Source organism: Pyxicephalus adspersus, chromosome 9, assembly GCF_032062135.1.
Source record: "Pyxicephalus adspersus chromosome 9, UCB_Pads_2.0, whole genome shotgun sequence".
NCBI lineage: Eukaryota > Metazoa > Chordata > Amphibia > Anura > Pyxicephalidae > Pyxicephalus > Pyxicephalus adspersus.
In genome coordinates this window covers 55,611,474-55,635,853 of record NC_092866.1, presented here as the reverse complement: position 1 = coordinate 55,635,853, position 24,380 = coordinate 55,611,474, and the positions used below count along the sequence as shown (strand labels likewise).

General features: G+C 36.8%; 1 protein-coding gene across 3 annotated transcripts in view; it reads left to right on the top strand.

Annotated features, from left to right (window-relative positions):
• Positions 1-23,839, top strand: part of LOC140338056 (uncharacterized) — a 51,478-nt gene extending 27,639 nt beyond the window's left edge. For all 3 annotated transcript variants that reach the window (XM_072422097.1, XM_072422096.1, XM_072422095.1), the window contains exons 19-28: positions 663-767; positions 1,824-11,963; positions 13,055-13,206; positions 14,383-14,527; positions 15,895-16,047; positions 16,616-16,768; positions 17,695-17,792; positions 18,828-18,962; positions 21,621-21,732; positions 22,272-23,839. In XM_072422097.1, coding sequence (XP_072278198.1) covers positions 663-767; positions 1,824-11,963; positions 13,055-13,206; positions 14,383-14,527; positions 15,895-16,047; positions 16,616-16,768; positions 17,695-17,792; positions 18,828-18,962; positions 21,621-21,732; positions 22,272-22,430 — 11,352 coding nt within the window. In that variant the 3' untranslated portion in view covers positions 22,431-23,839. The remainder of the gene's footprint in view (positions 1-662; positions 768-1,823; positions 11,964-13,054; positions 13,207-14,382; positions 14,528-15,894; positions 16,048-16,615; positions 16,769-17,694; positions 17,793-18,827; positions 18,963-21,620; positions 21,733-22,271) is intronic.
• Positions 23,840-24,380: the final 541 nt, after the last annotated feature.

The following is a 24,380-nucleotide window of genomic DNA, read 5'->3' as shown; positions in this document are numbered from 1 at the left end:
TAAGTTGCTGGTTAATTTATGCGTGTAACAAAGAGACAGATATTTGTAATATATTTGGTAATCTTCTGCCACCCTGAAATTTTTGTTAGCACAACCATGTGGTCCTTCAGAAGAATACCTGTTCAGCAATCATTAAAATCAACTTCATGTTTTAGCAAAACTCTGGTCCACTTATAAAAATGTATTTTGGTAGCCTGCATCCCCCTAGTAATTCTCCAATGTTTGTTTTGTATAGGAAAATTACCACAGAGGAATGTTATCATTAATATTTTCTTCCCTGCAACTCATGCTCTTCTGCAGTCATGCTCCAGCCCTCAAATGTAGATGGGCCCCTAACATGTTCACATACAATTCAGGTCCTCTGGTTTTGCATTGTACCTGTTCACTTTGATGAAGTGGGGGCAGCCGCACAGCCAGCAAAGCGAAGTATTGTCTTGGAACCTATTGTCTAGTGTGAAGTAATCCTACCAGGGTTCCCCTAGACTGAACTAGCACTGGCGTCATACTAAGCAGTGTGTCTTCTGTTTAAAAATGTTATTTTCTGTATTTGCATGTAAATTTTGCTTAAGAATTGATTATATAGAAAAATAGTTTCAGAAGTCAGAAATGGCAACACTTGTTTTTATTTTATTTCAATTACCTATTTATTTTTAACTTTCCAGCTTGAAGAGGTAAAAAAAAAGCAAGGGGCATTGGAAGCTGAAAACTCAACATTAAAACAGTCTAACAATGATCTCACAGAGAAGGTGTCTGCATTCAAAGAGCGGGTATGCCCTACATTTTGCTGGGAGATGACTACTGCACTGTACAAAGGCTGTGTGTAATTTACTTGTGTTGGCTCAGTAACATTAATAGCCTTTATTTCTCAGCATTTACAAAAACGACCACCATGTTTTTCAGGTGACAGATCTGTGGGTTTCAGCATTTAGGACATGTCATGGGACATGTCATGTCACCTACATCCAGGGACTACTTACCGTAAATATTATATAAACAAAGAGTATAAACAAAGATTTTATAACCTGATAATGCCTTTAGGAAAACTCTGTCTATACTCTGGTCACAACACTAGATTATTCTCTGTCCTCATGTAACATGTATTACAAACTCTTGCTTATTAAAGTTTGTCAGATACTTTACATGAGGACCCAGTGCCATCAGCTGGTGACCAACAACAATGCATAAAAGATAATCCCATTTAACTGAAAAAAACTGGGCAAAATAGCATCAGACCCAAGACTAAGTATATCACTAAAAGAACACTCTGGCCTTGAAAAAGTCCACATCAAGAGCAAATCACAAATTATTCAAAGGTACAGAATAACTTTTCAAAGGAAAAAAAACAGATTTAGCTTATGTGATTTACCTTGTGATACCTTTTTCTTCTATTTGGATCAGTTTATATATGGTACTTGGAACTGAGTACTGCGCTTGGTAGTTAAGTTGTTGGTTTTACTACTAAATGGTGTACCTAAAATGTACGCATAGCCAAAACCCAATAGAAAAAAACTGTTCAAGTGACAACTGCCTGTAAAGATTTCATATTAACTCCTGCATATAAACCAGCATATTAAACCAGTGGTTTGATCTTCAACCTACTAGTACCAAAATTAAATAGAGTAATTTTTGGTCTACAAATACACATTTCAAATATGACTGTCTAGTGCAATATATGGGAATCGGCACAAAAATGTGGCATAAGTAATTGTTTATCAGTATGTTCTGGTTTAGATATAGCTAATCCAAATTTTTCAGCAACTTTTTTTCCCCATTAACAAGTTGTGATCTTTTTTTTTTTTTTTTTTTTTTTTTGACACTTCCAGGTACTAATTCAAGATTCATCCTTGGAAAAGCTACAAAATGACCTGGATCAAACGAATGAGGATCTCGATCGACTTAATTCAAGTCATCTGGAGGAGCGATCCCAACTTATTTATGATCTGCAGAGGTGTGAGAGGGAAATGGATGTTCTTAAGGAACTGTTACAGGAAAAAGACAAGGAAATGTCTTCTCTGTCTGTCACTTTAACAGAATATTCTGAGCAGATTACTGTCCTAAAGCAAACAATGGACTTCAAGGATGGGCAGATGAGAGAGATGTCTGATGCTCTTGTTAAAATGGAGAGAGAGCATCACCTCATTAAAGAAGCCCAAACATTAGATGTCCAAGAGACAAGCACTAAGATTTCTTCTCTGACAGAGCAGATAAGTGAAATGGATGAGGAATTGAATAAAGCTAAAAGCCTTAACGAGAGCAAAATTAAAGAAGCTGAAGAACTAATTAGACAGAATAATGAAAACGGAATAACAATTAAGAATCTTCGTCAAGAGATACAAACACAGTCAGTTACACACAATAACCATGTAACTGAGTGTTCTGCACAGATCACATCTCTTAAAGAACAGATAAATGCATCGGTTGTAAGGCTCAATGAAACAGAAACAAAATACAAAGAGGAAATTGAAAGCTTAAAGTTGCAGTTAGAGAATGATTGCTCAGAGAAAGATAAGCTTGCAAAGCTGTTGAAAGAAAAGAGCAATAAGGAGCAAAGTTTTGAAGAAGAGTTAAAAGCTTTGAGAGAACAAAACAACCACTTGGTTTCTGATATGTCAATAAAAGATGAAGAACTGCAACGGTTATCAAAACATCTCTCAGAGCAAAAAGACCTTTGTGATAAACTAAGCCAAGAATTGGCCGAAAACCAAGATGATGTGTCTTCTTTAAGGATGAAGATTGAAACAATGGCGCAAGAACGAGACAATTCGATTAAAGCTCTCCAAGAAAAAATACAGGAGTTTCAGAAGCAGATTGATGAGAAGTCTGAAAATGTTAAAAGGTTGCATTCAGAAAAAGAAGACCTGCAAGCACAATATAAAGTTCTCGAAACTTCAATTTCTGATAAGGATTCATGCGTTCAGCTTTATGTGAACACGGTTGAAGAATTGGGTAAAAAAGTTAAGGATTTGGAAGATCAAAATCAACATTTCTGCAACGAGAAGGAAAATTTACTGACAGAGGGCAGCCAGAAAGACGTAGAAATTTCTCACTTGACTCAGACTTTAAACGATGTCCAGGCAAAACTGGCAGAAAAGAAGCATCAACTATTGGAAGAACAAAAAAATGTTTCCAATTTATCTGATGCCAAGGAAGAATTGCTTGCAAAAATTGAACACATTTCTGCTCAGAGTTCCAAAAATGACAGTAATTTTGCAGCACAGTTAGAGGAGAAAGAAAAAGAGTGCCTTAGTTTAAAGAGTCAGTTACATAAAGAGCTTGAGGTGTCTCATAACTTACAGAAACATTTGCAGTCCCTTGAGAAGGATCTTGAAGATACTCAAAGGAGTCTCCATGAAAGAGATGATACACTCAAGGTTAGAGTGGCTGATTACAACATGGCATGTAAAAATGTGAAACGGCAAAAAGAAACAAATGAACTCCTGCAAAAGCAAGTGGATGAGTTAAACAATGCTGTAGAAAATGAAAGAAAGGCTTTGCAAGATAAGGATTTGTTACTTGCTACCCAACAATCACAGCTGAAGGATCTGACCTTTAACTTGGAGAAGCTACAGAAAGAAGAAAAGACTCTTAAAGAGAGTAATGTACAACTTGCACAGGACATACATGGTCTAAATGGAATGATAGCCAAACTCCAAGAGGAATGCAGCCGTAGGACTGAAGAAAACAAAACACTGACAGAAAGATTAGAGATGAGTTTTAAGGATGTTGAAAAGTTAACACTAGAAAGAGACTCCTCTTTGTTGTCTGTATCAAATCTAGAAAGTCAGTGTCATGCCCTCCAGTCACAAATGGTTCACCATCAATCAGCAGTAGATTCCTTAACACAGCAAGTAAGTTTGTTAATTTCCGAAAAAGAAAAAATGAATTCTGACATTGAGTTGCTAAATTCCAATGTGTCTAGTAAGTCAGAAGAAGTTAATGCTCTGAGTCTACATTTATCACAACAGGGCCATACCATTTTATCTCTAAAGGATCAAATTGACACAATACAACTTGAGAAACAGTCTCTACTTTGTAGTGTCAAAGAGAAGGATGCACTTCTTTCACAGAAAGAAGAATTAATCCAGCAGGTTGAGAAGAAGTTGGAAGGGGAAGGTTACTATTTACAGACTATCTCTGCTTTACAAAATGAACTACAGAGTTCACTCTCTGAGTGCGCTCTACACCAGCAGAAAGTTAAAGAGCAAGAGCAGGAGATGCAGAAATTGACACAGCAGGTGCAACTGTTGAAAGATAAAAGCGAGGAAGCAGGGCTGTTGAAAACACAGCTGTCTGAACATATGGAGATCATTTCCAACCTTCATTCTGAAATAAAAAATCTGAGGAACAACCTAGATGAGCTAAACAATGCTTTAACCAAAAAAGATGAATGTTTGAAAGAGAAGGTAGACAGTTATGTCAATCTGCAAACACTGCTTTCAGAGATTCAGGACTCTTTGGAAGTGCAGAAGACCAATGTTGAAAAATTAACTTTGGAAAACACACAGTTTAAGGCATCTGTGTCAGAAAAAGATTTGGCTTTAAGTAATTCATTAATAGAATGTGATGCATTAAAACAGAAGCTAACTGTTAAAGAGGGACAATGCAACACATTGATTCAGCAGATTACAGACTTAGAAGAATTGAACAGAAAACAGAACAATGAGTTAAATGAGTTGAAGGTTTCCATAAAAGAACAGGAAACCTCCCTTTTAGGAAACCAAGAATTCTTAAATACTCAATTAGAGGAGCAGACAAAATTAGTGTTGCATCTTCAAAATTCAGTGCACACGCTTAATACCACAATCAAAGATCTTCAGCAGTCCATTGTTGACAAAGAAAACACAGTACAGAATTTGCAGGAAAAATACACTTCTCTCCACGATAGCAAACAAGAGCTTGCAGAATCTCTTACAAAAAAGGAAAATGAAATGTCTAAACTTCTAAGCACTGTAGATGAAAAGGATGCTAGGCTTCAAGTTTTGGAAAGCAATATTCTAGCATTTACCAATGAGGTCAGCCTTCTAAGAGAAGAACTAGACAAAGGTAATTCTAATGTCAAAAGTACATTAGACACGCTCAGAATGAAAGATGAAGTCATATTTCAGCATCAGAAAGCAGCGGAAGTCTTAAAAGCTGAGCTGGAAAAACTGAAAACACAGTACCAAGAGACCCAAATTCAGCTGCATGCATTAACGAGAGAAAAAGAGGAAAGCAGTTCATTAAGCCACAATCTTCAGGAAAAATGTAATTTACAGAGCCAGCTTATTGAAAATTTTAAGCATGATGCGGAAAGTTTAAATTCAGAGTTACTTGAAACTCGGAATATGGCTGTATTTGAGAAGGAAAAGCTCCAACATCAACTTGAATCTGTAAAGCAAGAGAAGCTGCATTTGGAAACAGTGTTGCAAAAATCAGAGACAGAAAAAAACAACTCATTGTCTACTTTAGAAAAGCAGATTTTTGAAAAATCAGAATCTATAAAGCAACTTGAAGAAAAGCTTGAGCATCTGCTGAAGGAATCAGAAGAACGTATTAGCTCAGACACAGAAGTCCTACATCAGCTGAGGTCCGACAAAGCAGATCTTCAGAAGCAGGTTAGTGGACAAGCAGAAGAAATCCATTCTTTGAAAGTCTGTCTTAAAACCATAGAGTGCAATTTTAGTGAACTAAAGCAACAGTCAGAAAAAGAGTATCAAGAGGTATATGAGCAAAATGCAGCACTTAGAGAACAGAACAGTAGCTTAGACAATAAACTGAAAGAAAAGGAGAATGAAGTACAAGGTTTACAGCAAGACTTGAATTTTATAGAGGATCGGTTATCTGTGATAGGTGATGAAAACATTTTTGAATATGATTCATCCAGCCAGCAGTTAAGTTTTAGTAGCAGGATAGAAAACCATTTAGCAATGTTGTCCAAGGCTTTGGAGTACAAGTCAAAAGTAGCAGAGTTATTGAAATTACTTGAGGCAAAAGACAGAGATCTTAATGATAAATCTCAAGCAATTGTGGTGTTTGAGAAGGAAAGTAAAATTTTGCAAGCAGAGTTGGAAAAAATTAAAAAAGAAAAACTTGGCAGTGATTATGCTGTTCGTGAACTGGGAGCTGCTAATGAAGCTTTAGCCCAACAGCAGAATATCCTAAAAGAAAAGGAGGAAGAATTGTCACAAATGAGCATTCATATTGCAAGTTTGAAGGAAGAAATAGGTTTCACTATGGAAGATCTGCAGAAAAGTCAAATGACGGTGAGTGAAGAAAAATCTAAAGTTTTGGAGCTCGCAGAAGATGTCAGAATGAAAAATTCTGTTATTCAGAGTTTGAACCTTCAACTTAGCCAACAAAAAGAGTTAATTTCCACGCTAAGCGACCAAGTAAAAGAAAAAGATTCTTCTCTAATGCAGGTCATGGAATCAATGTCAAATGAAATGGTTAAATTTTCAGACGAGAAGAGCTCTTTGAATTTAGAACTTCAGAATTTACAGTCAGAGAAAAGTTCCTGTCTCTTGCAAATATCTGAACTGTCAGAAAAGCTTCAGGATTTTGATCTGAAGTTGAAGCAGTCTGAACAGATGTTAGCTGAAAAAGAAATATGCTTATGCAATTTATCTAGCGAGAAGAACAACCAGTTGGAGAAATTTAATAAAGAAAAAGAAAATTTGAAAAGAAAGCTGCAGGCAGCTTTAGTCATTCGGAAAGATTTATTGCAAAAAATTGAAAAATTGGAGCAAAGCAAGCAAGATGCTTTAAATGATGAACAGGTTAAAATGTTGGAACTTGAGAAAACTGCTGAGGATTTAAATGGTAAACTAAAGACCGTTATAAAGAAGAATGAGGATCTACAGTCTCAAATAGATTTTTATAAGCAAGAGATTCTAGAGAAAGATGCGCAAACTAGTGAGCTTCACAGGGTTCTTTCAGAAAAAGACAATCAACTGGTAGTACTCCAGAATGAGATCACTGAATTACAGCAGAGTTTTTCTGAAAAAGATGGTTTGTTGCAGGAATACATACAAACAATGCAGGAAAAGGAACACAACTTTTCTCAGTCTAAAAACACATTCAAAGAAAAGCTTAAGACTTTAGAAGAAGAAAATTCTCATCTAGTGGAGAACCTAGAAAACCTTAGATCCTGCCTTGAAAAGGCTCAGGGAAACCTAGAATTTCCTGACACTCCTCACCAAGTGTCACCAAGTCCATCATCTGCTGAGAACACAATTGTTCATAATAATGTCCATGCTTCGCTTTTATGCACCCAAGGAAATGTGGAGAGTAAAGAAAAACATGCCATTCTGTTAGAAAGTCTTAGCAAGAGTGTGAAAAAGTTTGAGCTGTTACAGAAAGCACATGCAGAGTTGCAACTTGCTTACAAGACAAAATGTGCAGAGTACGAGAATCAAAAAGAGCAAGCACTATCTCTGCAAAGCCAGATTGAAGCACAAGAAGCACTGGTCTTCCATAAAGAAATGGAATTGACTGACAGAGACAAGGAAGTAGGTCAGTTAAAGCATAAAATTGAGGACGTTTCTCATGAATTGGAGAATATTAAGGAATATGAAAATGTGATTTCAGAACTAAAGGCAGGTCTCCATGAAAAAGAAGAAGCCATGCTAAAGATGAGCTCTGAAAATATTCAGTTATTAAGTGAAAGCCAATCAATGAAAGATGAATTACAGAAACTATCCTATGATCTTGAACAAAGGCAAGAGGAAATCTGCTGCTTAAAGGATTCAGTGGAAGCCAAGTCAATAGATCTAGAAAAATTAGAAGCTGTAAGAGAAAGTCTGAAAAATGAAATTGATATGTTACAGAGAAAACTTAAGACAGCAAGAAAAAATAGTGAAAGTGTTGAGTTGACTGTTCAGCAAATATCTAAAGAAAGGGATATATATTTTGAAGATTGCCAGGTGCACAAAGCAGAAATAACCAAACTTAAGAATGATTTTGAAGCAAAGGTATTTGAATTGTTAGAAAAAGATAAAGAAATTTCTTCTTTAAAAGATTCCCTCCAAATTAATGTACAAACATCTGAAGAGGAGATAGTAAATCTGTGCAAGCAATTACAGGAAAGTAAGAAGGAGGCATATAAATTGCACACTGATTATGAACAAACTAAAGAGGAGCTGGAAGAATGCATTTCTAAGTTAACAATGGCACATGCAGAAATATCAGATTTTAAAACAAAACTAATAGACTCTAAAAAGGAGGAAGAAATACCTTTACAGTCAAACAGCATTCAGCTCTCAGAAAAACCTGATCCTAATCAATTGGTTCCCGAAACAAAACCTTTGGATAACCTTAACTATCCTCGGCTCACATGTGAAGATTGTTTAAGAAAACAAAATATGATAGAGGAACTTAGAGATCAAATTAAGAAAACAAACCAAGCTATGGAAGAGCTAGCTGAGGAACACAAGAGAAACATTGCAGAAGAGTCTAGCGCAAAAGAGCAAATCCAAAGAAAGCTTCAGGCAGCATTGGTGTCCCGCAAAGACCTACTGAAAGAAAACAAAGCACTGAAGCAGAGTGTTGAATCTCTTAATCTGGAAACAGATGGACTTAAACATTCTCTTGAAGAAATTCACGAAAAGCATGAGCTTGAAATTTCCTCACTCATTATTAAAAACAAGGAGCTCTTCTCTGAGAATGAAAGACTCTTAGTAGAAAATGAGAACCTTTCTGCAGCTTGTGAAAGCCTTAAATCTACGATGGAGACCATTGTTCAAGAAAAAGAAGCATTTTCCTTCCAACTAAGTTCTCTTAAGGATTCACAGACAGATGAGTTGACGGGATGGAAAGCCAAGCATGGAGAGTTAAATAAAGAGTATGAGTCTCTTTTGCAAGCATATGAAAATGTAAGTGATGAAATTGAAAAGATGAGACAAGTCATAGACATAACAAAGAAAGAAAAGCATGACATTTTTATCAAGTTTCATGACCTTCAGAATGAAAATCAAGTCTTGTCAAGTCAGATTGAGGAGAATAGTGAAGACATTGTGAAACTTAAAACCTTTCTAGAATCTAAAGATGTAGAAATAAAGCAACTGAAACTAGAATTAGATGGTATGCCATGTATAGTGGACAAGGCATCTCATATTGATGAAATAAGTGAAAAGAATCAGCAGCTTCAAGAAGAAAATAGACATTTACAAGAAACCAGTGAAAACCTGAAGTTATGTCTTGAAAATAAAGAAAAAGAAAACCATAGTCTTTTTATTATTAAAACTGCCTTAGATAAGTTACAAGTGGACATGAACATGTACAAGTCTGACATGGAGATAAAAATTTCAGAAATGAGTTCTGAAAATGAAGTACTCCTAAAGAAGATTACAGAGCTAAGCATTAAACTGGAAGAGACAGAGCAAAATCTAGTAAAAGTTGAAGCTGAAAGGGACAACCTTTTAGAAAAAGTGAAATCTTCTGAGGTTTCATTTACTCAAGAGAAGGAAATCCTTATGAAATTAGAAAGTGACATAAGTAATATGCAGCTTGAAAAGGTGAACCTGGAGGAAAAAGTAAAAATTTTGGAGGACGACAAGGCACTTTTGCTAGATGAGATTGAAAATATACAGGAGCAGTTTTGTACAGTAAAAAATGAAAGAGAAAGTATGGAGATTGAATTACTTAAAGCTGTTAAAAACAACAGTTTGCTCTCTGATAAATTTAAATCTCTCCAGGCACAAACCAATGTTCTTAGCCAGCAGGTAGAATATCTCAGAAGCGAGAAAAACAATATTATTCACGAGAGAGATGAACAGCAGTTACAAGTTCTTCGAAATTTAGAAGAGAAAGTTAAATCTGCCCAGGATGATAATAGAGGAACAAAGAACAAATCAAACGAATTGCAGGAACTTCTGAAAGAGAAACAACAAGAGATTAATCAACTTCAGCAAGAATCAATAAAATTTCAGGAGTTAATATTGGATCTTGAAGGCACTATTAAGGAATCTAACAGCCAAAATGAAATTCTTAAAAAAGAGCTTGAAAGTATGTCAGCTCAGTTAACTCAAGTGAGAAATGATGTAATTTTCCTTAACAAAGAACTTGTTGATAAGTATCATTTGCTGGAACATGCCAATAATCAAATAACAATGCTTGCAAAATTTAAGGAGATTAATGGTGAATTGGTAGTTGATAACCCAGTTCAAAAGATAGACCCAAATAACACATCAGTAGTACCTGTAGGCTCTGGTGGGGTTACTAATTTAATCCAAGGAAGCCCTTCAAGCAGAAATAGTCAAGAGCTTGGTATAGAGGTATACAGTAATGGTGAGGGTGGAAGTAATGGTATGGAGGAACTTGCACCAGTTTCTCAGTCCAGAGATGAATCCCTGTCAAAATTAAAATCCAAGCAGGTTTCTTACCAGCAAGTTTCAGAAAGCCCTAGAGATAATTTAAAGGCTTTGCAAACTGTTCTGGAAAATAAAGAGGAAGAATTTCAGCATCTGAAATTAGAATGTAAGAAACTTAGAGCAGATGTCCAAAAACAGATCATTCTTTCTGAGCATATGAAGCAAATTATCAATAATAAAGACAAGGAAATTTCGCTGTTAATTTCTGCAAAGGATGGTGGAATATCCACTTACTTAAAAGAAATACAAAGCTTGTATAGGAAACAAGAAGGAGAGTACGAGCAGCATTTATCCAATATCCAGGCTCAGAAAGAAAAGTCTGACATGGAATGCCAAAAGCTAGAAAAGGAACTACTGATTCTTCAGGTGACTCATGATAAAGCTGTTCGTGATAAGCTCTTGCTGTCAAATGAAATTGAAGCATTTAGAAAATCCATGTCTTCTCTGCAAACTGATAGAGACCAACTTTATTCAGAATTACAGAGCATACATCAGCGCAATAAGTCTTTGCTAAGTCAAAAAGACAAAATCATCATCTCCACCTCTGCTGAAAACAGTGCCCTGAAAGCAGAACTTAGAAATATCCTAAATCGTGTTGATGACCTCAACGCTGAGAATGCCATGCTGGGTGCACAACTTATTCGATATAGAGAAGACCTTAACCAAGTATTGTCTCTAAAAGACCATCAGCTAAAAGAGTTACTGAGACAGAAACTAGACCACATCAAAAATTTAGAACAAGAAAAATGTGATCTGGAAAAGCAAAACCGAGAATTACAAAATGCTTCTGCTGCTTTACAAAGCTCCGCCAAAGCTTTAGAGCTGGAGAATCAGAAACTGGTCTCCAAAGTCAAAGACCAAGAAGATCTTATTGCAACAATCAACAAAGAAAAAATTATTTTTGAAACCAGTAGGAAAAATGATTATCAAAATTCTACTGATCATAAAATTAAGGACTTGGAGGACAAATTTAACCGCGATGTCATGAACTTTAGGCAAAACAGTTTTCTTATAGCTAGTGAAAGCAGTAAGGTAGCAGAAAAGACTGAAAAGACATATTCAGAAATGTTACTAGAGAACAAAGAGCTTAAATCTCAGAATGAGTCTTTTGGGAAAGCAATGGCTGCCTTACAGGACAATCGAGATTCCCTGATCGATGACTTTAAAGAGTTGCAGTGGAGATATGCTTCTGAACTTAAATCGGAAAAGATCCGTGGTGAAGATCTAGAAAGACAGCTTCGTGATTTTAAGTTTCAAATTTACAGCATGCTGAAAAAGAACTCTTTAATTGATGAAGCCAAGCTTTCTGCTGAAAATCCAATAACAATAGATCAGCTGGTTGCAGAAATGGATTCTATGTGTAACCTTCTAGCAAGCAGGGGATCGGAAATTGCCAGGTTATCTTCGGAGTGTGCTGCCTACATGCAACAGGTTGATGCTTTTTCCAAGGCCATGGCAAGTCTACAACATGATCGAGAAAGACTATTACAGCACCTCAAGGAACCCAACGTAGTTCGAGAGTCCAAGCATGGCACCACTTCTGCTAATAAGCCTACTGAGGTCATGGAATCGGATTACTTTACCTCTATTGGATCACATACTGATAAATTAACTTGGGTATGTTTTATCCCTAAGGACGGTTTTTGTGGTTTTGCATATCCATATATTTTTTTTTGTACTATTTCATGTTGTCATGTTTCATGTTTTCATTTTTTGTACCATTTCATGCTTTTGCATGAACATTGTCTTGTTATGGCATGATAGAGAATATTACATCGATTCTTAGATTTCCATTTCCAGATCTCCTTAGGGCAACAGAGGAGATAAATGGTAATGTTTCCTACAACCATTAGAATTTAGGGCTCAGATTATTCAAGGCTTGGATAATAGCATGCAATAATGCAAAGAACACGTTTTATTTCTACAGAAAAGGAAACTATTGCTATATGATTTTTTTTTTGTCTGGTGTGTGTGTGTGTGTGTGTGTGTATATATATATATATATATATATATATATATATATATATATATATATATATATATATATATATATATATATATATATATATATATATATATATATATATATATATATATATATATATATATATATATATATATATATATATATATATATTACACACACATAAATAAAATATTTAGCTATATTTTGGCTAAGTACAACATATTTCTTGATTTCTTGTGAGTACTTTATATTTACCTTTACCATTTGTTAGTTGACATGCTGGGCTTTCTTTTACTGTAGGACACTTTGTTAAATATACATAGCTATAAATACTTCTTTGTGAAATAGGTATTTTAAGCTTTTTTCTAAAAAAAAAATTACTTTCTAAAATTTAAATCCTTCAAGAATAAATCCTACCTACCTACTAGGTTACTGTCCTACCTACTATTGCCCTGATGTTGATCTGTGCAGGTAAAAAAAACCTTTTGTCCCATGTTCAGTATCACTGGATGGTAGATGTCCTATGTGCCTTGTTTGAATGCCCCCAATGCTGCATATTGGCCCTTTTTGTCTTGTCTGGTTTCCCTGCATGGCATGGGATAGTAAATGTCTTATTTCATTGTTTTGGTTCCTTTGAATGATAAGTGATGATTAATATCATATGTCATTGTCTTGTTGACCTGGCTAATATGCTTTGTCCTATCTATAAAACATTTGTTAAATTGTTGTTTCCTTTCATCAGGTGGCAGAGACGATGAAAAATTCAGCAGCCGAATCCCTGAAACTAAAGAATAAAGTGCAGGAATTGGAGAAACTATTACAGGACGCCAAATCCTTACAGGAGAAATTGGAGAAAGAAATCACAGGCTATCAGTGTGAGCTGACTGAACTGAGGTATTTATTCTTATGTTATCTGTAATTATTCTGAGTCACAAATAACTGCCTATTTATAAATGACATTTTAAATCTGGTCCTCAAAGTCCATTTTTGTAAAGGTTTGTTTCATCCTAAATTTTCATAAGTGTTTGGTAATTGCTGAACATGACTCTTGGGGAGATTTCTGCACTGAATGAATTGGGCTTGCACAACACCTGCTGTGTGCCTATGTGGAAGAATCCTGGGTCAGCACACTTGTTTATTTTTTTATTATGAGGGTTTTCCACTCTGCCTGCAGTTTTTTTTTTAATGTGTTTGAAAATGTAACAAGATTTGCAGGGACTCCTGAAATCCAAGGTGGACATTACCAGAGCCAGGAGAGATGTTTAGAAGAATCTCACTGTAAGAATTTACAAAACATGTATGGTATGGCTTTGAACCGTATGGCTTCAATTCATGGAGAGTTTTTTTTTTTTTTTTTGTTCAAGCACGAGCCATCTTATTAAAGGTAAGATTTTATGATTTTGGTTAGGAGGAGCTTAAGTGGTCTTAATAGAGCCCTGACCTCTTCATCACACTGAACACTTTGCAGTAAATTGGAGCAGCAAATGTGAACCAGGTTTTCCGCAACATCAGTGCATGACCTCTTAGCTTCCCACTAGACATGCTGCAAAGTTTTGTGAGTTGCAAAGGAACTTTAGCACCATATTCTTGCCCATGGTTTTTGGAACTGGATTTCCAACAGACCTTTGTAGATTGATTGTTAGGTGTCACATATGATTGGTATCAACGAAGCCAGGGACTGACTGATCCAAACAACTGCTAACTATATCTAAAATACCTTTTTTGTGTGGACTGGCCCTCTGTAAACTTGGAAATTCACAAGTGAGATGGGTTAGTCTTTTTTGAGTGCACATTATTAGCTGCTCTTCACACTAAAATTACAAATGATATTCCTTGAGAACCAGATTGGACCATTACTGATGTTTGTGCAGAGTGATAGTCTTTGTTATTCTTCCACTTTTTTGTGTGCAGTCTATTTTTTTTAAAGATTGGATAAAAACAAGAATTTAATTACATTTGAATACCTACATTTAAGTCTGTGTGGTTGCTAGGATCACTATCCTCTAATTACATTTTTAACATATTAGTGTATTATGTATTCATGTTATTTTATATTTTTGCTTGTTTCAGAGCAGAGAAAAATGTCCTGGTGTCTGAAGCACAAGCCCTTCGTCTTCAGTTTACCACCGCTCTTGCTGATAAAGAGAGACAGATCGCAGAGTTGTACAAACACCAGGAAACTGTGGCTTTTAGTAATGTGGTACATGGAGGAAAGGTAAGACTTAAATCAGATATTCTGATATTTTGCTACCAGATTATTGATTTTCCTGTTATTAAAAATGTAAAATCAAGAGATAGATGTCAATATTAGGACGAGATCAGCAATTTGTAATCTCTATTTTAGCTCAATTTAGAATCCATATTTGCCATGTTTGAGAGTATGTGCATGTGGACAGAAAATGGCTGGGAGAGATATCTGAAAGGGGAAAAGGTATCTGGGAAGGGATTGGGTTGTAAAAGTCAGGAGAGGTATCTGAGAAGGGAACCTGCAGTACCAGGATGCAAAAACTTCACATACCCATCTCATCCAGGCATCATATTTTAAAAAAAAAAGGCCCTTTACCGGTAGGTATTTTAATGCAAAAGGGACATCACTTTCAAAGCGGAACTTCTTTAAAATCACACACCTCATTTCCAAAATATGCAAGTATTGTCTATTAGGAGCTTCCTGTTAACAGAGCAGTCACTGCTGCTTCTTCTCATTGTGTGGAGTGAATAGTCTTGTATTTACCCCCTTCTTGTAGTTAGCTACAAGAAGCCTGTGGTGGGTGGGCTTGCTGGGTCCTTTTTACAGTTCTGCGCAACTAATACTTTTATATGGTAAAATCTTGGTTGGCAAAGGTGTTAAGTGCACACAAAATGAGTTTAGATCATCTGTTGCTAATGGGAAATATATTTAAAAGAAAGTTTTCGTGCCAAGTGTTCAACTTTATAACCTACTTTATTTTTCAGGGTAAATGCTTTTTTTAAATTTGGTGTAAGCTGAATGATAGGTACTCGGTGTTTTACCATTCATTTTCTTTGCAAGGTAGTCCTAAACAGAGTAGAAAATCCTGCAGCCTGTAATATATTGCTAAGAAAAGATGCTCTTTGTGTTAAAGCATTAGTCTCTCCGCTGTGGTCTGACATATCCACCATCCTAATGAGTCAAACCTAGAGCCCAGCAATGACCAAGGAACATACAATTTGCTGTTTGGTGGGCTGTAACTGTGAGTCGGTTGGGGGTATGGTGGACTAGTTCCAGAAGACCACTGCTTTCACAAAAAGAGCCGTGTAGTCCTCTGCATAGTGCAGGACTCAGGGTTTTCACTCACACTGTAATGTTTCTTCTACAACTTCAATTGGAATGTAACTTATTTTTTAAAAAAATCAATATGAGCTTAAGCTTAATAGCCATATGATGGAGGCTGCCTTTGCCTTCCTATTAAGCTTCATGTTAGTTCCATGTCCATTACCTAGGTCATGGTGAAGGTTGTTCTCTGCCCAGGAAAGGTTATGCAGCTTTTGAGTCAGACAATTGCAGTGGCTGTTTAATACATTGAAAACAGGTTTCCTTGACAAATAAACCTATTCTTTCATCAGGGCATAGAGGCGGTCACATTGGTGGGAAATTCTTCAGCTCCAGAAAAAACAAATTCTCGTCAGGAAGACAAAGAACAAGCTAAGTTAGAAGTGCAAAGATATATCCAAGAAATACAGCAAAGAGATCTGATTATCCAGCAAATAAATGCCAAGGTAAAATCCTGCACCTACATTACATAAAATACTGTAATCATGGTAATATGATGCTTACTTACATGAGACTCACAGCGGTAAGATGATCTATTTAATTATCACAAAGCATTTTGACCTTGTTCTTCTAATTCATATGGAAGAATGACTTACATTCCATGGCCATTTCAATACATACACTGAAGTGTTTTCAGCAATACTCTGGTACACTTTGGCTTTCAAGTGATCCTCGGTTGGTTTTGAAAATTACAAAAAATTTATACTGTGTACACTAAATCTTAACAACTACTATCTGCATGTGGTATTTCAGTATTATCTGTAGCCTAACATTCTAAATCTTCGCTGCAGCCTTTCCTCTACAAGCTGCAATATGTTGTACAACATGACTTTAAAATACTCCCCACTTCCTTTGAGAACACATTTGTGTTTTCTTCTGTTATACTTCCGTTTCCCAGAAATCTTTAGGCTGAGCAGTTGACACATGGTGTCAGTTTTTTATTGATGATTTTATTGATGCTAGATATGTAACCGTTGATCTAATATTGCTAATCCAGTTGTTATTCCCTTGCAGGCCATGGAATCAATACAGATGAATGCTGTTTTATCAGCTCAGCTGAAGAGTGTGTCCCAGGGACTAAAAGATACACAAGTGAGATACACTGACCTGCAGAATCAGTATTACAATCTACAGAGAGATCTGCAAAGCTCAAAAGTAACCAGCCGAGTAAGAGCTTGTTTCAACTTAATATTGGCATTTGTTTAAATTGCTTACTTCTAGGTGCTTACATGCATTATCTGTACATTTTATCAAATATTTACACATACTGATAAGAATATTTTTATAATTACTATGATCACATTTTCATTTTATTTTTCAATATACATTTAAAGGCTTGAGATTCCCATACATTTAACAACCGCTACTGTGAAATAAGCAATCGCTTCATTGCTTTGTTGTCTCTTCACTTTTGTTTTATTAGCAAATATATTTCTACTGGTGTTTATTGCCTGCGATATGGATTTTTCATCTTCTTTAAGAGATATAGGTTCTACATCAATTGTTGCATGACTAAAATAACGGGATGATGGCTTTGCATGCGGAGAGTTCTTAAGATTTGGCATGTAGCATAAGTATTAGAAATAAAAGCTAAGGTACATTCAAGTCAAATGTAACTTGATCTATTAACTTGTAGCCAACGTCTTGTTCTTATGTCCAAATAATTCTTCCATGAGGAATTCTGCCACATAGAGTATATGATCCTTTATGGTAGGAATATATAGACATATGTTAATGATATATGTTCTGAGCTTCTATCCCAAAGATCCTTTATTGACCATGCATCATCAGTTGTACATGAAAAACACATTATTTCCAAAGGTATAATGAAGGGTGATTTGCTAAATAGGACTGGTATGTGGTGAAGTAAAAATAAATGTGTTTTCTTTAGTAAAAAGAAATAATCGTAGATAAATAAATTGTAGATTTTTTGATGGTTGATGGTGATAGTGGAAGTGTTATTTTTTCATTTACAATGCTACAAATAGTTCTCTCTCACACAGAGATGTACATAAATGTATAGAAGACATGTATTGATTTACCCAAGCATTTTCTTTGTCTGTGAATAGCTAACATGTTTCCTTTGCTTGCAGAATGATGTTATGACAGAGGTTCCGCCTGGAGCTCCCCAGGAGAGGACTGATGTCCTTGTGGAAATAGACAATGCAGAGCTGGCCGACCTAAGGAGAAGGTTTGTCAATGTCACTGTGCTTTTTCCAGATAGCTTTTTGTACCTTTTAAAGACACCAATATATCTGTCATTCTTTCTCCTCATGAAAATTATTTTAAGATACCTTTGTTGAAAAAAGGGCATAGGATTGCTGTGAAGCAATAGATTGTGGTGGGTTGTACATAGAGTATGCAGCTAACCTTGCAAGCTTGCTTAAAAATAAATATATATAAGTTGCAAATGTATTGCCTTAGCTAATCATATGCCCCTGCTGTAGTAGGGCTTATATTGTTCTTTGTATGAAATTGTATAATATTAACCCCCCTAGCGTTAATCCTGAGTGTGACTTGGGGTGAATTTACCATGCAAAAAGCGGTAATCCCGAGTCACACTCGGGTCGCTTAAAATATTTAAAAAAAAAGAAAAACACTTACCTCGTTCCCTTGTCCCCCGGCATGTCTTCTGTCATCTTCTCCCGGCGTGTGCAGAGACGATCTCCAGGTTTCCCAGGGATGTTGGTGCGGGCGGGAGGAGTGGCGGGAAATTCAAATAATTTTGTATTGGATTCAATACAAAATAGCTCTGTTGAGTCCAATACAAAGAAATCTTTATATAATATATATATATATATATATATATATATATATTTCACATGCTACTATACAGTTATATTACATGTTTAACATTTTTTTTAACCGATTTTTGTTTTTTTTATTTAAAGTTTTTTAATAAATTTAATAAATATTGAGCATATTTCGGTGAGTTATGCCTAAGAATTATAGGCCTATAATGACTTTTCATGCAAAAACTTGTAATACATTTTGCTTGGAAATACAAACAGAATTAGAACACTAAAGAAAGGTCTTCCTAAATGTTTCTGCCTATGGAATACTCTCAAATGAACCTTTGCAAATATCACTTTTAAATGTGCATGATAAAAAAAAAACTTTTCCAGTTTCTCCTTATATGTACAATGCTGCGGATTGTTGCTTCTATGTATTTAAGGCTATTGGCTGCCAATTATTTACTTATTTCTTGTTTTACCATTATTTAAAGGCTCACAGAGACTGAAGTCAGCTATGACAGTGCACAGCAAGAGCTCCTGCAGCTATCTGAGAGGTTGGCAGAGGAAAGGGTACGCAGAGAGGCTGCTGAAGAGGCTCTTCACCGCACAGAAGAGAATAATAGAAGGTAGGACATTTTTTTGTGGTAAAGAATTCACTGAAATGCTATTAAAGTTGTGAAGAATAAAAAGCCAGGCTTTTCAGGGCATCCCCTCTACTTCTAGGTTCAGTTAACCTCCCTGGTGGTATGAATACTAAGTATTTTTAAATACAAATACTTAGTATTTCAAATTGCCTGCCTACCAGCCCAATGGTCCCACCCTCCAGCCACACACTCGCGAGCAGATGCCTGGCCTGCATCTGCTTCCCCTGGCCTTGCGTCCCCAACGTTCACACGCCAAGTACGCAGGTGCCAGGCATCGCCAGGTTACACAGATGCCCGGCCAGCATGGCCAGGTGGAAGAAGAAGCAGTGGGCATAGCTGGAGGATGCCGTGGGAACCAGGTAGAGCTTTTAATTTCGAGGTTACTACGTTTGTTATAGAAAATTCACCCCGAGCCACACTTGGGAATACCGCCAGGGAGGTTAATCTCTCTGCCTTAAAACTAAGCCACTTTCCTCTTCCTTATCCATTGAGTGCACCTCATTTGTCAGTAGGGCTTTTTTTTTTTACCAGACAGGTGGATGGTGGAGCTTAGCCCAAAGTTTAAAAATGGTCCTTTTAAATGCAAAGTGGAACCTGTGTAAAAGATTCCAAAGCAAAGCTAAACCTTATCAATAAAATAATTGTGACAAGACAGGTCCTTTATTGCAAAAGGGACAGACAATCCAGACAATTACACTCACCTGTCCTCGCTCCACCACAGGAATTACCATCCTCACCCAGTCTTCTTCTGGGTGTCATATCTTCACCCATCCTAATTGGCTAGGCCAGAATAACAAAACTCCCGTGCATGTGGGCAACTGTTTATTCATCCCCTAATATATAGAATGTTTTTTATGGACAATTGTCCTCTATGTGACCACTTTAATTGCTATTTACTCTGAAGCAACTGTAAAGGTTTTAAATAGAGCACTGGGTTGATTTTCCAAGGCTGTAATTTTGTTTGTCACACAAGGCAAAATTTTATCTGGCTGAACTATTGTTTACTAATTAGTGCATCATTATGGCTAATTGATCCTCTTGCTTACTGCATAGCCCATTTACCACACTGCTTAATATCCCCCTTAGGCTTAGATTTTCCTGAAGATCTCTGAAATGTACACAAAGCTTTACTCCTATTTATGACTACTATGCTGCCTGGTATAAAGCTCAAGCACATGGAAACACACGTGGGTGTAACCAAATACTAAACCAGTCTGACAGTCACAAAGCTCCAGCACTTGCGTGCCCTTTTTTACTGCCATTTATACATTGCTGTTCACTAGTAATGAAGCCCATCATATTGATGAGCCAATAGCAATGTTTCGTAGCTAATATGCACGGTTTAGCACATCGGGATGTCCAGACTTTCAGCCATAATGATAGTGATTGAAAGATGCTGCTGCCGGCAGCATTTTGTATAAAAATACTTATTCATGCTTTAATAGTGGCATTGTCTAATATGGCCCTTCATCTTTCCCAGCTACTGAATTTAGCACCCATCTTTAATCTACAAGTCTACAATTCTCCCTGGCATAATTGGCATGCCTGCCCCTGACCACAATTTCAGTCACAACATAAGCCATGCATGCTTAAAGCGTACCTAAACTCAGAATTTCTACTTTACATAAAAGGTTTCACAACCCTTTATTCAAAGTAAAGATTAGGTTTGTGTTTTTTTAAGTGCAACCCCCCCCCCCTTTTTTAAAGGGTGCAGCACCGCCCCCTTAATTCTTGATTGCCTAGGAATCAAGAATGACCCGGAATACCTACCTCACACATCCTGGGAAGCTCTTGGCTGCTCCTTGCTCAGTCATGCCCAGAAGGAGAACTTTCATCAATAGGAAAAAAATTGCCGATGTCACATACGTGTGCGGTGAGGTTGGCAAGTTTTTTCCCAGTCTATGTTGCCCAATTTCGCACCTGCGCAGTGCGAGATTGGGTGACGCAGGAAGAAGAACCCGGAAGATGAGAGAAGATGTCGGCGCCTGGCTTGAAGGCAGATACCGGGACGACACAGCACCCGATGGAAGAAACCTCCCGACAGATAGACTGCTCTGCGGGATCAAAGGTAAGTGTGATTTTTGGGGGTTTACTTCTGCTTTAAACTTTATCAGCTTCTTGAATGCTTACACCCCTTTCCCATGCTTGGCTTTCCCTTGTTTGTTATTCCAGCCCTAAATGTTCCTATTGTCTTGCAGTGACACAGAAATTAGAGATTAAAATACATGCAGAAAAGGACTTTTCATATATTTTTAATTATATGCTACATTTTCATTGCCCAAGTTTACTGGAACAGAAATAGAAGTTATATCGCAAATGTTCTTTTAGAGTTGCCATAAGCCAAAGTCTGGTATAGATTGTTAGCTTTTCTGCCAAACAAAGCATCAAAACACAAACAGATACACCTGTTATACCTATCAGGAGTAAACTGCACTGGTAACCTTCCTAGAAAAAAAAAACACATGAAAGCTGCCTTGTTTGCCTTGTTTATTTAACCACTTCTTCATATTTTTATTTATTTTTTGTTTCAGCATTTTTAGGCTGAATCTGCTCTTGTAAAGCATGTTGACAAATCTTTCTCAATTATCTAAAACTGGCACTCTTACTGCTATCAAAATATGTTGTGTTTGCTTGTTGTAGGCTGGAGACAAAGTCATCTTCCAGAGAATTTGATTTCTCACTCCAGATGGAGTCAGACGACGAACGGGAAGCCTTAATTATTGATCCCACTCAGAATGTTGTGGTGCGGAAAGTAAGTGCTGAGCCAATGCCTAAACCTCTCTGTGTTTGAGCAAAAAAAAGATTTAAATGGAATAAAAAAAAAAAAAACAATTTAAAGTAGACATAAAATAAAATTTTTACCTTACATAAAAGCATAGACAACCCTTATATGAAAGGTAAAAAAAAGGGTAATGCCCTTCCCCTTCTGTCTTAATTGCCGCAGCAAGAGCCTTCTGGGATACATATGTCTTGCATCCCCAGGAAACTTATGGCTGCTCCTTCTGTGCCTAGAGAGAGCTTTTTTTTTCAATGGGAGATTAATGCCGATCTCACGCATGCACAGTGAGATCGTCATTCTTCTTTTCCCCATCTACTGCAGGCTAAGTCAGCCGATCTCGCGCAGAGGGATCGGTGGATCTGCAAAAGTAAAGGTGGGTGAGTTTTTTTTTTTTTTTTTTGTTTACTTCCCCTTTAAAGCTTTTCAAGCATAGTTACACCCAACATTCAATGTTAAGGTTACAAATAGAGACTGTTGTTTCAAATGCCGAAACTCTTTTATATCTCTTCTAGATCAAGGGTGGAACTCTTTCCATACGAAGATGGCTGCGTGGACGAAGCCTCTATTGCTCAAAGCTGTTGACTTCCAGATCGAAATCCCGTTACATATTTCTCACCTACCTGCTGGGAATACACATTCTCATCTTTATGTGCCTAACTGGAATTCTTTAGCAAGGGACATCGCAATGCAAGTGCTAGACTCCATCTTCCCATGCTATCCAAATGCCCGTGTATTAATGGGACTTGTACCTAAGAGACACTAATGATTATCAGTCCAGGTTTCCGGTTAAACTGTGCAGCACACTGTGTGTTTATAATGAGTGTCTGGAACAGAGGAATAGCACAGAAGAACGACACTGAGTAGAGTAACACTACTGATTGTAGTGGGTGAGGAGCACAGAAGGACAATAATGGGTAACAAATTTATTAATTACCCCTTTCATTGTAGGTCTTTTAAAAGGGTCAGTCCACCCAAAAATGGTGCAATGAGATGTTGGCAAGCCAAATCAGAACTCCAATGTGTATATACGTATGAAATTTTAAATATTTTGCAGAAAAGTTAGAAGTTATGTCAAGTTTTTATTAGTAAAGTGGGCAAGGACAAGTGCAACATCGCTGTTTGAGTCCTACATATGTCTGTTTGGTTTAAAACGTCTAAAATGAGTTCAAGTTTTTTATCCACCACTTTTCACCTGGTTGACAAGATAAACACTGAATGGGAGCTGGATACCAAGGTACACAGAGAGCAGTGGTTCCATTGGCTAGTGGCTATCAGGAGCTATTCATGTCATGAGCTACCCCTGACAGCCATCAACCAATGGGAACACTGGCCGTTTCTGTATACCTTAATGACCTACTTCTCACCAGCTGTTACTTCTGCTGTTTGCTGGTTGTTATTTTGCCAATTGTTTTAAACTTTGTCCATTTGATTTTCCATGTAAGTTTATGAAAATCGCAGAGGAACAGCGGAGGCCAAGCTCAAACCTTATCCCTAATCAGGAAGTGAAGGGAAATGGTTATACAGCAATTAAATTATGACATAACATTGGAAATATTTTATGCTATGCCCAAAACGTTTGGCTGGAGTAGGTTGTCAGATTCTTACCCAGGACTCCCAGAAAATCTGACAGACATATGTGTATACAAACCTTATGTTGAGCAGAGATAAGGACACATAAATTCTCGCACCCTTGATTGTGATATCTGGTGGACTGACACCTCAGCACTCCCTTAAACCTTCATGCTCACCCTCCATGTATTGCTGCTGTTAAACCTTGCACTAGCCACTACTGTGTACATAGACTACTCACTGCAACGTGCAAGCTGTATACTGTATATTTTGGTTGTGTTATAAGAGATTATATATTATATTTGCTAAAACAAAAAATTCTTTTTCATTGTATATAGTTTGCTGCTTCTAGAGGATCTATTGAGAATTAGGACTTGAATCAGTGTATATTAAATTATTTTCTAGAAAGAAGATATTTTATCAGCTCCAATATGAGTTTCGGTAAACTGTTCTTCAGCTTCTTGGTGTGTGGCAGGGATGCTTTCAAGTGCAATAAATACGTGTAATACCAGTCTGTCAATTTCCTTTTTTTTGTCGTATTTGGATGCAAGATAAAATAGATACACACTAGGTAAAAATACCTGCCATACACATGGTGACCTCCAGCGGTTTAAGGAGCAGCTCATTCATAGAAATTATTAGGGCTGCAGAGTTTTTGAGCAGTAACAAGAGGACCCAGCCACTTGCAAGGTCTGTGCAGCACCATGAAGGACCATATAGTGAAGAACATAGAAGTTAAGTGCGCTATGTAGGGGTGGGTTACATGCGGGGCATCTTCACTAAATGTATCCCTTAAACCTGTATCACTTCCTCATTTTATTCCACTCTTTGCTCTCATTGAATGTAGTATTGTATCAGGGGTGATATATTACATTGCAGAGACTTTTCTGCAGTAATAAAGTTGTATCTGATAAATGGAAATGCTAAGTAGGCAACTATGGGGATAGTATACAGGTAGTCCCCAGGTTACATACGAGCTAGGGACTGTAGGTTTGTTCTTAAGTTGAATTTGTTTATAAGTCAGGTACAATATTATAGAACAGGTACATTAT